The sequence below is a fragment of the Trachymyrmex cornetzi genome, unplaced genomic scaffold, assembly GCF_001594075.2.
Source record: "Trachymyrmex cornetzi isolate Tcor2-1 unplaced genomic scaffold, Tcor1.1 scaffold37, whole genome shotgun sequence".
Lineage (NCBI taxonomy): Eukaryota > Metazoa > Arthropoda > Insecta > Hymenoptera > Formicidae > Trachymyrmex > Trachymyrmex cornetzi.
Window position 1 is genome coordinate 337,714 of NW_017298429.1, and position 14,676 is coordinate 352,389.

The 14,676-nt window shown below is 33.2% G+C and overlaps 1 protein-coding gene across 4 annotated transcripts in view; it reads left to right on the top strand.

The window, feature by feature from the left end:
* Nucleotides 1-910: 910 nt before the first annotated feature.
* The window catches only part of LOC108763607 (Protein tyrosine phosphatase 52F), a 16,855-nt gene continuing 3,089 nt past the window's right edge, over nucleotides 911-14,676 (top strand). For 3 of the 4 annotated variants that reach the window (XM_018511377.1, XM_018511379.1, XM_018511380.1), the window contains exons 1-15: nucleotides 2,168-2,533; nucleotides 4,998-5,410; nucleotides 6,162-6,434; nucleotides 6,543-6,827; nucleotides 7,099-7,362; nucleotides 7,503-7,841; nucleotides 9,465-9,794; nucleotides 10,081-10,428; nucleotides 10,848-11,138; nucleotides 11,244-11,447; nucleotides 11,572-11,677; nucleotides 13,501-13,727; nucleotides 13,804-13,880; nucleotides 14,272-14,406; nucleotides 14,472-14,594. In XM_018511377.1, the coding sequence (XP_018366879.1) occupies nucleotides 5,011-5,410; nucleotides 6,162-6,434; nucleotides 6,543-6,827; nucleotides 7,099-7,362; nucleotides 7,503-7,841; nucleotides 9,465-9,794; nucleotides 10,081-10,428; nucleotides 10,848-11,138; nucleotides 11,244-11,447; nucleotides 11,572-11,677; nucleotides 13,501-13,727; nucleotides 13,804-13,880; nucleotides 14,272-14,406; nucleotides 14,472-14,594 (3,402 nt within the window). In that variant the 5' untranslated portion in view covers nucleotides 2,168-2,533; nucleotides 4,998-5,010. Of the gene's footprint in view, nucleotides 952-2,167; nucleotides 2,534-4,997; nucleotides 5,411-6,161; nucleotides 6,435-6,542; nucleotides 6,828-7,098; nucleotides 7,363-7,502; nucleotides 7,842-9,464; nucleotides 9,795-10,080; nucleotides 10,429-10,847; nucleotides 11,139-11,243; nucleotides 11,448-11,571; nucleotides 11,678-13,500; nucleotides 13,728-13,803; nucleotides 13,881-14,271; nucleotides 14,407-14,471; nucleotides 14,595-14,676 lie in introns of those variants that run through there. The other variant, XM_018511378.1, reaches the window with a different exon arrangement.

The following is a 14,676-nucleotide window of genomic DNA, read 5'->3' on the forward strand; positions in this document are numbered from 1 at the left end:
TAAAATATTTCTGGAGTAATTAAAAAAATATATTAGCTTTTTACGTACAGTAACCAGTTTTTATATTTTGAAGTGAAATCTTAATTTAATAATTCATATCGAAAAAAACTGAGTAGAAAAATTTATGACAATATATATAAGAGTTGGTAAAGACTTTTTTTTTTTTAAGAATAAAGCATTGTATTTTTTCTTAAATATGTTTTTAATGCTTCAAATATGCTTTAAACAATACTGAAAAGAAAACATTTACAACATAATTAAAAACATCAATTAAACATGTTTAAGACACGTTTAAAAAAATATGTTTTTTACCCTGTAATATAAGTGATTTAGTTAATGATAAACTCATATTTTTATATATATCTCATATTTTGGTATTTTTGAGTAATTTAAGATATTCAAATTATTTTTGTTTTATCGTCTTACTGCACGAACAACATATATGTTTAAAAGATTTCTTTCAAATATGCGTGTTGTCTGGGGTACCTACCTGTTAGGATTTGTTAAAATCCCTCGGGAAAAATATGTGATAGGTAAGGGTCTACGTGTCACGCGACAATAGGCGATAAAGGATGTAGCCGGACTCTGGATCCGGTTCATGGATGCTTCTTTAGGGACCGCATTTGTATGTGGTTGTATATATGTGTGTGCGTGGGTCCTACCGAGGTAGTCTACTAAGCTCGAACAGACACCACAGCCACGCTATTTCCAACGATCTTTGTGGGGGCAGTCCGGTGGCGGTCGCTGTGCTTTGAAGAGACACATGGTTTCGAGTTCCGCTTCGTAAGCAGATGCCAACAGAGCCGAGGACCTGCGTTTAGTCTTTTGCTCCCTCTTTTCGCACTTTCACGCTCAGCGATCCTTGTGAAATTCTTCGGACGACTACACGCATTCCTTAATTTGTTTCTCCGCAGGATTTTTGGCCGAGCATCGATGGAGTAAAGTATTCGAGTAAGTTTGTTGGTGATGAATACCATCATGTGCTTCGAACTTCTTTTTGAGAGTCAAAGATAGTATATGGATCATCTGAGATCTTGGTATTATAAAATTATTTGGAATATTTCGCATTGAAAATACTGGAGCTTATAATTATATACCCAATAAAAATACATATAAAAAATAAAAAATAATTAGTATATAAAATATATTTTAAGGATTTATTATTTACATTTAGGATGAGAAAAAAATGACCCATATATGTGTTGATAAGATTCAGTAGTATTTACATTAGTGGTTGAAAATAAAAGATTTTGTTTTAATTGTTAAATTGTGAGTATACAATAAAATTCCAATTACTTTATAATTTTCAGAGATAAACGTATGTTTTAATTTTAACATTAACTATTATTTTCGAAACATATTTCGAAAATAATAATGTTAAAAAACCGAAAAAATAGAAATAGGAGAAGAGACAAATGTAATTGATAAATAATGATAATACTCACAGAAAGAACGATTTGCTGATAACGCAGACCTGATTTTATTTCTGATAAAATTGTTAGCTTCCGTAAAATGTGATAAGCACATATAACTAGAGTTATATTTTATTATATTTTACACATTTTATTATATTATGGCAATGCAAAAAAAAGTGAATGAGATTAATAACCGAATCAGTTATAAAGTATCAATTATAATTCACGAAAAAGAGAAAAATTCGAGTTTCTAAAATCACAAAGTTATTGTTGTAAATGGAAAAAGCTAGCTTCTCTTAGGGCCGATTGTTCCACCTTTCGGTAAATTTTACCTGTTGGGTAAGTAGCAAGATTACCCAATCACATGCGTGGATTACCAGATTTACCTCACAGGTAAAATTTACCAAAAGGTATAACAATCGGCCCTTAAACAGGTACTTCTGAGATAATTTATTTGATTCATTCGAAAAATAAATAAAAAAATCATTTAGACGATACGGAGCAGAAGAAAAATAAGTGTCTCTCATTTCTCGAATTGAAAAAGACGTACGAGTGCACTGGCGCGACTCGAAAATTTCGCGCATTTAAACAGCAATATCGGAAAGCGGAATTAACAGCGCGGGATGAAAAAATCAGCGATCTCACCAGTCGGCCTTCCCCGTGAACGATGACAGAGAGAATGTAAAAAATTGAACGTGCTGTGGGGGTCGGATGAACGGCCGGCGCTTGTATTTGATTAATAAAGTGGCCGCAAAAGAGTGCACTCTTCTCGAACGAGTGGACTCTAGCTCGTTATCAGTGATATCAACTACCAGAGCGACAAGCAGCCAACCGGGCGGAAGGCTGTCAACGAGCGCGGTTGAGTTGGGCAATGATTATCGAAAGCGCAGACAACGACGACGAATGACTGACGAGAGAGTTGTGTTACTGACGTTCTTTAAACAGTCACCGAGAGACCCGCGACCCGATACAGTATCGCGCACAGTATTACCGATATTAATTATCGATTCGCAATCGGTAGTGATCAAGTGTTGTTCCTACATAATAATCCGTCGATTGTGAAATCCCCAGTGTTGATCGAAGACAAAAGAAATGTGATGCTTCGTGAATTTTCTGTGGTAATTTCCGCTCCAGGGTATCAATCATGAAACTTTATCTCCAGAATGGAAAGTGAAAATTTTAACCGTTGAAGTTAATGGAGAAATTTTTCACTTTTCACTTCTCATCCTAGGAAAAAAGTTTCCTGATTGATACCTAGATTAGTGTTAATATATATATTGCAAGTTATCATACATAAATGGAATATCGACCATATCTATTATTATATATCGATATATATACAATATATAATTGATAATGATAAAATTGAAGTAGAAGGATATTTGAAAATATTGTAGATTACTTCGATTTAAAGTCGACTTTTCTCGGAGTGAGTTGTTCATTTTCAAGGAAAAATAAAAATCGGATCAATATTAATAACCCTTACCGTACCATCTACAATTTGGTGCCTCATCCATACCATCAAGAGTTCAAATCTCTTCGTTTTTTCACTTCTTCGAAATAATTAAAAAAATCTCTAAAGATTCACCAACATACTTTCAACTTTCTAGAATAAATATTGACTCTTTATTTTGAAAAATAATAAAATGTAGTACAATTTATAATTACCGAAAGACTTAAAGAAACTTGCACGAACAGGAATCACTCGGTCACTAGTTACCCATATTAGTACGGTAAGGGTTAATTAAACATTGTTCGGCATCTAATCGACGTCGATCTGATTTTTATTTCTCCCTGAAATTACAGTTTGCAATTTTCAATTATACATCTTCAATTATGTATCCTAAATTTCAAATTCAAATTTGACGGAAATAAACTTCCGTTTGCTAGCGTGCAAAAAATCCTTTTTCTTTTACGAGTTTCGAGGAAAAACCAAGATACATCCTTGAATAATGACGCACGTATACATGATCCTTCGGACGGGCGTGAAAGGAAATAGATATGACCGCTGTGCAAATCAAGGCTTTCCAAATCATTTCCGCTCTGTGTTAACTGAGGATGCGCTTTATTTTAATAGAAATCTTTAGCTCTTGCATCAGTGATGATACTTGAAAATATTGCATTGTGATTCGCTGCAAGAGAAAAATTATGCTCAAATTTGAGCATAACGTGACTTAAGTCACGTAAAACTCTTAGAAGTTGAAATAGAAATACATTTTCTAATCTCCAAATATTCAATATTTATATAATTAATGTAACGTAATTATATAAATAATTAAATTATAAAGGAAGGTCACCGATACCGACATACCACTTTGTTTTTAGACAATATTTCTTAAACAAAAGGTAAAATACAACTTTAAAAACATAAATACAACGTAAATAAAAAGTATCTTCTATCAGATAAGCAATTTTTATAATACTGTTTGCAATTTTGCAATAATTAAGTTTTTCGTAAGTTATGCAAAAACAAGCGTCTGACAAAATGGGCTCCAAAACTGATACAGTAGGCAGTAATGCTACGTATTCTTATTCTTTTTCTTTTACAGGAATTATCTGTATAAAGTACCTATAAGTGAATGTATATGAGATTTTTCAGAATCATTTTACTTCGTTATAAAACATTTTTATTGAATTATATGTATATTTACTTTATGCTGTTCTGCAAAATGCAAATATGTAACGCGATAGTTTTTTTTAGAGTTGTTCCATATATGCACGATTGCCTTCTGCTCCAATAGACTTATTTGACACTATAAAGCAACATTATAAAGATTAAGTTAGCTCATGGTCTGTTTTACGGACAGGTGTGTCGGTTTACGCTGCACCCAAATTTTAAATTAAAAATCGTATTATGAAAAGACTAAGAGAAAAAATAATATAAATAAAACTTATTTCAGAAACTACAAGTATTTAAAATGACGTAATATTATCAATAATATAGTCACTATTATTTAAACCTCACAATTTGCAAAAGAAGATCGTAAGAATTTTATTTTCGCATTTGTAGAATTCGTTTTTAGCTGATTTGATATAGAAACAAGTCACAAACCTACGAATTATGAGTTTGTACTTCTTTAATTAGCTAAACAGATCATGACTTTATTAGTATTAATAAAGTGCAATAGTTAGTTTCCGAAAAATAAGGGGGTGTCACTCTAGGAGACCTATGTCAGTATCGGCGACTTTCCTCTAACATAAATTCTAAGAATTTCGTCACTTCAGCGACTAACACGAATATTACAAGGAGGAATAGTATGATAGATAAGTAATTTGAAGGTAGCTCAAATTGATAGCCGAAACATGTAATGTAATTTTTTGAATTTTTTTTGAATGAACATTTTTGTATATTTATTAATTTTAATTGTCAATTATTGTGTTTGCATATATATTAATTGAGGTGACTCTTATTAGCCCTTGACTTATATTAAAGTTTTTTGAATAACATGAATGTAACGAACGTGAATTTTTTTATTTAGCAAGACTACCGATTTTACTGATCTCTGGTTCTCGCATTAAGACGTATAAGTTATGATATTTCACAACAATTGGGACGTGCAATCGGCTTTGCTTTGTTTGCAGCGTTCATTAGAACATGTTCCTTGAAAAACACCTGCAGATACTACCTGTTCTCGCTCTCTGCTTCCTCTGTGTGCTCTGCAACAATGACGCATCTACGTCGAGTGGGACAACAATCGCCAAGTCGACGGAATTGGATTATAATTCCGAATCGACGGAAAACCTTGGGATGATTTATGATGTTAAATCTACAAAAAATATTTCCGTGACGACCACAGACGACAATGCGATCACGACTTCCTACGGATCCACTGTGGAACCCCTGAAGACTGTTTCCCATCTGGTCACCGATAAGTCCTCATCATCCACTATCGATTATATTACGAGACCTGTTACTGTGCTCAACAATGTGATTTCCACCGATAGCACAATTAATACGACGATCTGCAATCCGAAATGGCCAATATACACAAGCGGTAAGTAAATTGATCGTATTTGTATATTGATATAAAATCCAATTATATATATTTAAGAGACCAAAGAATTTGCTTCAAAAATTAATATTTATTAGAAAAGGCACTAATACCAAAAATGTTGAAAGCATTAGAGGAAAGAGATTATCAATGGTCGTTATTAAATGTATAAAAATACTAATAAATGTAAATATTATAATAATATGAAAACATATACATATATTACAAGATAGAATAGAAAAGTGTTTGGTTTTTAATGTTTAGTTTTAAACATACGTATATTTTTTTATATTTCATATTTTGAGAAACTTAAATTTTAGATGGTAGATCTTTCACGATAAGCGAGACACGAAATATAAATTATTAAACGATAGAAGATTCAGGAAAAAATATTTTTCGTTCTTTTTGTAGGATTTAATAATATATCACTGATAACACACAACAAAAGATTCCTATTTTCAAAGTTCATCTTGATAATATTCATATACCAAGTACATTTTTCTTGAACCGCAATCATAAACTAAAGCTAGAAATAATATCGTAAATTACATTGACGTCAATTTTGCATATAACGAAGATCTACTTTTACCGAAAATAGGAATCTTAATTCTCTTATTTGATTTATTCTCACATCGATTTAAATTTTATTTATAATTATCACTGAATTGTTCGGAAAATGATTAGCGATTATTCCTTGCGGTATGTTTCATCTTGAGACCTTCTGTGCATTCGTATCTTGCAATTTTGTCCTCAGTTGATACAAAGGAGGTAGTTGATTTGAAGACGGATGATATAGGCACAGAATGGATCGTTCTCTCATGGAAGTCTCCGTGTAAAGTGACAAACTCCTCGGTAATATATTCCATCGAGATATACGACGATAAAAAAAACTGCACGCAAACATATACCATTGACACCTGGTATAACGCTACCGATCTGGATCCATGCACGCAATATGAATTTAAAGTGAAAATTACTAACCAATACTGGGATTCTAAAGGAGTCGTTCTATCAGCTACAACGGCCAGTGAGTGTACAATTTGCTTATTGAGTATAATGCCTATACTTTATCGAAACTAAAGATCCGTCAAAATGGAAAATTAACGAATATCTTTATCGCACTGATTCTCTTCAGTTCCGGAATTTTGGGACGCGGACGTAATCTCTCTAAGCGCACGCACCATCAGTGTTAACGTTATTCAACTGACTTGGCAGGCGCCTGCAATTTACGAGAAATGCATATCCAACTACTCGATTACCCAGTGCGATGAAAAGTCTTGCAACAAGACCGCAGTCTTTGTCACGAATTACACTGCCTACGATCTCGAGCTATGCAGAGAGTATTACTTTACTGTCAAAACGGTGATGCTGTCCGTGGAGTCCTATGGCGTAAACGAGACTGCGAGGACAGCTTCGCCAAGTAAGCTTAAGCTGTTTTAGCAGAATTGGTGGAAAAGTGAAGAGACAGTATAGCGAAGGACATCTAAAATGTCTGTGAAATTTGTGGTCAATTTCTGCAAAGTTGAGAGATACTTGTCGAGCTTTACCACTCGACATCTCTTCGTGAATAAGTTCCAAATTAAAGTTTTATCACAGTGCATGTGCTCCGCTTATATGCTCACTTTCCATCAATTCCAAGACAATAGGCCTCGATCTTCGGTAAATTTGTCTGATACATAGACAATTTGCAGAATTGTCGGCACCGCAGTCTCTTCACATAATACCCGGCAATTTTTCGCTGACCGTTAAATGGGAGCCTCCGGAGTCTGGCACATTCTGCCTGAAGCATTATTACATAACTACGAATTTCAACTATACTACCAATACCACGAACACGAGTGTGATAATTTCACATTTGCACGCTTGCAAGATGTATCAAATATTTATCAACGCTGTGAATGAAGATGACAAAGAAGGAGATACGATAGACAAGAGCGCTACCACGCTTCCATATAGTGAGCAAAATTGACTTATACTTTTTGCTAATTGTTCCGTCTCCATATAATATTGGTATATGAAATCCAATATTAATTCAACATTCGCTCGTTTCGAAGAAAATAGAATATAATGAAAAAATTTTCTTCGATATTTTTAGGAACGAATCCACCACTTTTGCATACTCCAGGAATACCGCCAAGTATTAGAAGCCTGTCGATGATTTGGACCATTCAGAAAGAGAACAATCATTGCCAGCTATCGTCTATAATAACTATATGCAATTACACAGAGAAAAGAGGGAAAGGCTACGAGCCCGAGAATCGCGTGTCCCCGATGAACATAAATCCCGATATTACTGCAGAGCCTGTTTTCGTACTAAACATAACCATAGAGGGATTAAGTCCTTTCACAAGTTATACTTGCTGGGCGCATACCGTTAATATTGCAGGATACAGTGATTTAAGTGTTGGAGTCAATGCCACAACTTTGGAGGATGGTACGCGCACTATTAATATTATCATTTAATTATTTTAATGTTTCGTATCAGTAGGGTAACTATCCCAATTACTATGCCTATTAGTGTGTGCTTTTATATTTCGATAAGTCATAAAAAAAACTAGCATAAATAAATAAGAAAAAATATTTTTTTGTTAAGTTAAATTATTAATGCATATGATACCGAAGATAATATTTTATTTTTTGAGTATTAAAGTATTTTAAATATTTTTCGAAAAAGATATGAGGAATTTACGTGAATCTAGTAATATGTACCGCAAGATTTTAAACTTATCCCTATTAATGTGTCCGGTATTGGAGCTGAGAACGTTGTATTATGAGTGTACTTTGAAATAAATATAATTGAAATAATGCTTTATGTAATATTAGCATAAACAATTAGCTTAAATTTATTATCTGTTTTAGTAACTATATATTAAAATAAGTCAAATGTGGATAGGCACACAAATTGAGGACACATTAATAGGGCCATCGCCGCTTAGAGGACTCACTAATAGGGACAAAAACTTGTTTTCTATTTTTGTCAAAAGCATTATAAAGTATTAACATTTTTTAGATTAAAGAAATATTATAAGAAAAAGAAGTAGTTGAAAAATCGAGATATTGATTGCAAGCAGATAAAATTAAAAAAAGCTATAATATTTAATAATTAATTTAGTAATAAGCAAATTGGCTAAAAGGTACATTAATAGGGATAGTTACCCTATGTAATATGAAACATTATTCTTATATCAAAACGTCCTTTTAATCATATTTTTTCTAAAAACAAAAATAGTTAACATTTTTAAATGTCATTGCATAATCTTGTTTTTGTAAATTGGAAGATGGTAGCGAAGAAAAAAATATTTTTTTAAATATTTTTTTATTCCACTATATATTATCTATATTTTTAACGCTATCTTCTGCCCTGCAATAACTTTTTAATTTATCTCCTAATGTACCTACTTTTTAGAACAAAACATAGTTTATATTCACCTCTCTTATCGTCATTTTCTTATTTTTTACTTTCTTAACAGCTATAATATCGTATTCTCTTCTCGCCACCTCGTATCTTCTCGATATTCATCTAAAACAAAGCATAGTTCAGAAGCCAAGTCTAGTTGTTTACTTAAGCTCAGATACTATCTGTCATCACATTGCCTGATATCACTCGAATAATACGCAACGAAAAAACAACATTCAAATATCCGAAATTATCAATAGTTTTAAGATAAGAGATTTTAAACCTATAATTTAAAGAATAATAAATATTATTTACATTGATAAATTAAAAATGAAATTCGCGACTTATATTTAATGATATGACTGGTTGTTGGAAAGTTAATTATGAATCGTGCCGGAGAACTTTATAAATAAGCAGCACAACAAAATGCACAATAACTCACAAACAACACTATCTATTTCCAATATGGAGATTCTCGCGTGAATTTGTCGTAAATGTTGCACGCGCAAATCCACTAAAATGTAATTTTAAACAATTTTTATCTAATTCCAGCCACTGTTCGATACCACCTTCCCCTAATACTTACTACAGGCTACGTTTAATAATTGATTATATAATTTAATGTTTATTCATTTTAGTTAATATTTCGTGTTATTTTAGTGTCATCTCCACCTGAGTTTTTTGTCAGAAATATCACAGACTCACAATTCTCTTTGTCTTGGAACGAACCAGATTATTTACCCGGTTATTTAGAAGAATTTGAAATCGTAATCTATTGGAAACCATTATACTCAATTCCAAATTGGTGCCCTCGTGAAGAGCAAGACATGCCGGAACATTTTAAAAAATTTAATGTAAGCGGAAGCGTGTTTGAATACGATTATCTTGAAGCGAAGGAATTTACGGATTATAAAGTACATATGAGAGCAAGAACAGGGAAAGGATGGAGCAACAATAGCGATCCCCATATGTTTGCAAGCGATAGCGGAGGTACATTTCATTTTTCTTTATTTCATTATAATGCAAGATTATTTCTCAATAATTATTTGAAATATATTAAGCTGTTTTTATATATATAATATCTATTAATATTTTTTTACGAATAAAATTTTGATACAAATAATTTGAACTAAATGTATGCATTGATAAATAATTAGCATTATTATTAGTAAAATATTTATATAATTACGAAGATTATTTAACAACTATAACATATACACCTGAGTCTTTTCACCTTTCTTGAATATTTTAACCATTAAATGTTATAATTATTCAGTTCCAGGAGCAATCTCGAAATTCAATTCCTCATCTATCACGATCAAAGAAAATTCAAATGACACAAATGTATTGGATACAATTCTAAAATGGGGCTTACCGTGTTCATTAAACGGTGAACTCGAATTCTTTAATGTATCGGGTGTTGGTACTAGATCTGGATATCCACTCCATTTTATTTTTAAGAAATATGAATGTACGGATTATATTCGCAACGATTACATGTGTTCGATAAATCTCAACGAGTTGAAAGGAGAGTATAATTATAATTTCACAATATCCACCAAAGTCAGAAATGTCGATACACTCGGATGGCCGGTTAGTCAAAACGTGCTGTATCCTGCCGGAAGTAAGTATCAATGTGAATATCAATTTTCATTAATAAATCTCTCCTTTAATATATTAAGCTTTCCTTAGATTTATATCAAAATTCGAGATAAAATTCTATTTATAACTTTATCGAATAATATAAAAACCACTTAAATAGTTTCTATATATATATATATAGATATTAAAGTATACTTTTGTAAATAATAAAATGCACGATTTGTAAAATTATCGATTCGTGATCATTTTGTTCTAAAATTTGATACGAATTGTAAATCGTTTAAAGCAGACTCTTATAATGTATTATGTTATTACTATCATTGCGTTCTCCGATGTAAGTTGCAAAAGAAGTGACGGAACAAGCTCTGTGATGAAAAATATAATATTTTCTTCAATTTTCCTGCGATTTCACAATAATGAGTTCTTTTTTTCCTATCATAGTACCGCCACAGCCTACAGATGAAATTATTAAATCAATCACTCTGGATCCGTACAAGGCGCGCAAAACCACAACGACCGCTGCAATTTTGCTACCTCTATTCTCCAATACCAGCGGCGAAATCAAGTATTATGCGATCATGGTGGCGAAGATGGGATACAATAATATACGAGCAAACACGAGGTTCGACCCGAAGAGCAATAATTGGCCTAATGCGCCCTCCTGGGAGGAAGCAATGATGAACGATTTCTCAATCACGTATCAAGCGACATGGCCACATTGGAATCCTTATCGTAGGTGATATGCCCGTAGATAGATGCAGGACGATTGTTTACAAAGCGATGAAACGCGAAACCTCGCTTGCGCATACATTATTAAATACTTATAACTCTGTTTAGCGAATTACATTGCTGATTACGGGCTCATAAAAGCCGTCAAGTATACGATCGGGGAGGACGTTAACTGCAAGGAGATCTCGTCCAACATGAATGAGCGAGTATATTGCAACGGGCCTCTTAATCCGGATACATGGTATCATGTCAGAATGAGAGCGTTTACTGACGGTGGTTACACCGATTCTGAGATATTCATGATAAAAACGAGTAAGTATATACGTTGTAATTATCGGTCGGCAAATAATCCATCTAATACAAACATCTTACGTAACGAAAATATGAAAAACACATATTTTATTTGTCCCTTTCTTTTTTTTTTTTCCAATACCAGACGCAGAACTCAATATCGCTCTCGTTATCGGAGCTGTCTTCGGCATTCTTTCCGTGGGGATAATAGTGACGATGATGTTGCTTGTACGAAAATGCTCACCATACATGTAAGACAAGATTTTATCATTATAATATACGTACATAACAGATAAAAAAAAAGAGAGCCATTAACGCATACCAACATAAGTTCTTGTATCTTGATTAAACGATGTCGATCGAAGATAATTGGAGTTATCTCGTTTTACATCGCGTAACACAGCAAATTATATATATAAGATAAGATTTTTATAGTTTCTGAAAAAAATTGTTCAAGTAGCTGCAATAACATTCGGATCCACCGAAATCACGTCACGGCGATGCGTAAACTTGAGGTACACAGGACAGGTGGACGCGCGTTTACGCACGAACAATGATCGATATTTATTGTATGACTCAGAAGAGAGAACTATAGCTAAAGCGCGCGTGAGCAAGGTCGCGCGATGCACGCGCGTCTATCGCACGCTAAAATATACAGTACATTACGGGCTCGGTGCTCGACGAGGTTTAAACGTCGTCGAACTACCGCGTGCTGAGCATGAAAAAGTCGAGTGTATTTTTACATTACTTCGGAAATGTTTTCGGGCGTGCGCGAAAATGAGATGCGAGTGAAACAATAGAAATCAACGCCGACGAGATCGACCAGAGATTCGGCTATGACTCTGATCTTTGCGAGGAAATCGAGTCCTTGAGTCCGTTTCTAGTCAGACGCGTATATGTTTATTGCGTAAGTTTTCGTTATCCCCCTACTGTGAATGAGCTACCTACGCTACACCGGCGAAGGAAAGACATGCGTATACACGAAATACGGATGCTATTGCGCACTTCTACGATGATCTTCGTTACTTCGACGGCGTTCGTCAAATGCGTTAACAGAAACGTTAAACCCATTTAGAGATCGATTTTCTAATCTCCACTACTTTACATATATATATATTATTACGTGTTATATATATTATATTATTTTTATTACGTACGTTATTTTATTGTATGTGTTATTATTTTATTGTGATATATGTGTATATAGATTATATAAAAGTCTTCTCGTTTTTTTTTTTTTCAATAGCTTTTGTCGAATTAACATAACATGAATGTGTATTCAACGAGAACGAAATAATGAAGCTACTTGAAAGATAATAGAAAAAAGAAGGAAAAAACGGTCAATACTTCGCTTAATAAAAAAATTTTGGCTTTAACACAAAACTTGTCTTTAAATTTGTTTAAAAGAGAAACGAGAAAATTTTTTAAACACACACACGCATATACACAGTGGCGGATTTACACATTTTTGCACCCTAGGCTCTGTACTTCTTGACGCCCTTTTAAGACACTTGGCGCTCCTTTCGGACAATGAATAATAAAAAAAGGTATCACTTTTTCACCAACACGTCAAGATCTTATTTTTGTGTGCCAAAGCACTACTTCAAGGTGCCATATTGGCAAAAATGCGTCACAACTGACAATTCTACACAAATATAAAATTAACTTTCTGTTTGTTCTTTTTCGAAGAATTCTGTACTAGTTCTGAACATATGTTAGAAGTGAAACAAATTATACCTGTCTCACTCTAACTTACTGCAACAGTGTACACCAATTCAGAACTTGTTTGTGAAAAAAGGACAGGCCTTTTAATTTTGGTCTCTAAAAGGATGACGCTCTTGTACTTCTAGAAAGATGGCATCCTTAGGCCCGAGCCTCGTGGGCCTCTGTCTAAATCCGCCACTGCACACACAACACACGCGTGTATATTTTTTCAGACGTATCTTATCCTCGTTATATTTTTGATCGTATATTTATTGATTAAATAAATACGCACGATAAGATATATTAATACATCTTGCTTTGTACGATTTATAGAACAAATCTTAGTTAGCCGCAATCTCTTCTATTCCAGAGTACTGCGAAGATTTCTTCACTCTGACATGCCTGGCTCACCCGTGCCCGCGCCGTTCACCAGAAGAAAATTCATGAGCCATTGTCAGCAATTGGTAGACAATCCTGGGAAATTGAGCAATGAGTTTCGGCTGCTCCAGACACTCAGCGTCGATTTGCAGATGCCCACAAATTCAGCTTGCTTGCAAGCTAATCGGAAAAAAAATCGCTACTCTGACATTTTACCATGTACGAACTTGTCTTGCAATTCACTCATGCATACTTACAACTTGCAGCAACTATTATATATGATTCATACTTTCAGATGATTTCTCAAGAGTAAAGCTGGATGTAATAGATAACGACCCTAATACGGATTATATCAATGCATCATTCATAAAGGTAAATATTTTACATATGCACATGTACGTTAATCTGATAATGTTCCTCTATTAAAGACTGAAATAATTCTTGCTTAAACAAAAATATCATAAATGATTCTAAAAGATATGAATGAAACTTTAAATTGCAACTAATTAAGAAGAAAGATTCTTTTACACTTATGTGAAGCAGACATAAGTCTACGTTATTTTTCGTCTAATTTTTATGAATTATATATCTTAATAGTCTTAATTTAATAAAATAGTTAATCGGATCTTTGGGACATTTAATTTCAAAATAATTTAAAGAAGCTCAAAATTATGAAATTTCGTTAAAGGAGAAATCATCTCTATTTTTAACAAGAATTATTGAATGTCTTATACAGATGAAAAAATGTGAATTTATTTTGCAGGGATATACAGGAGAAGATGAATACATAGCTTGTCAAGGTCCAAAAGAGGAAACTACTTACGATTTCTGGAGGATGATTAATCAGTACAACATTAATATTATAGTTATGCTGACACAGTTGGTCGAGAAGGGCAAAGTAAATTATTGATAATAATTAGTATAATGTTAATGCCATTTATCATACATTAATCTGCTTTTCAGGAGAAATGTCATCAATACTATCCGACAACAGGAGAAATTTTTCGATACGAAGACATGATAATACGATGTACAAGTGAATTGGACTTCAGAACACATACCCAAAGAACGCTTGTATTACAAAAGGTATCTTTTTTAATATGAATAATACATATACATGGTGTCAATTATGTACCGGGACGGTCAAATATTTCGACAACTTCCAACA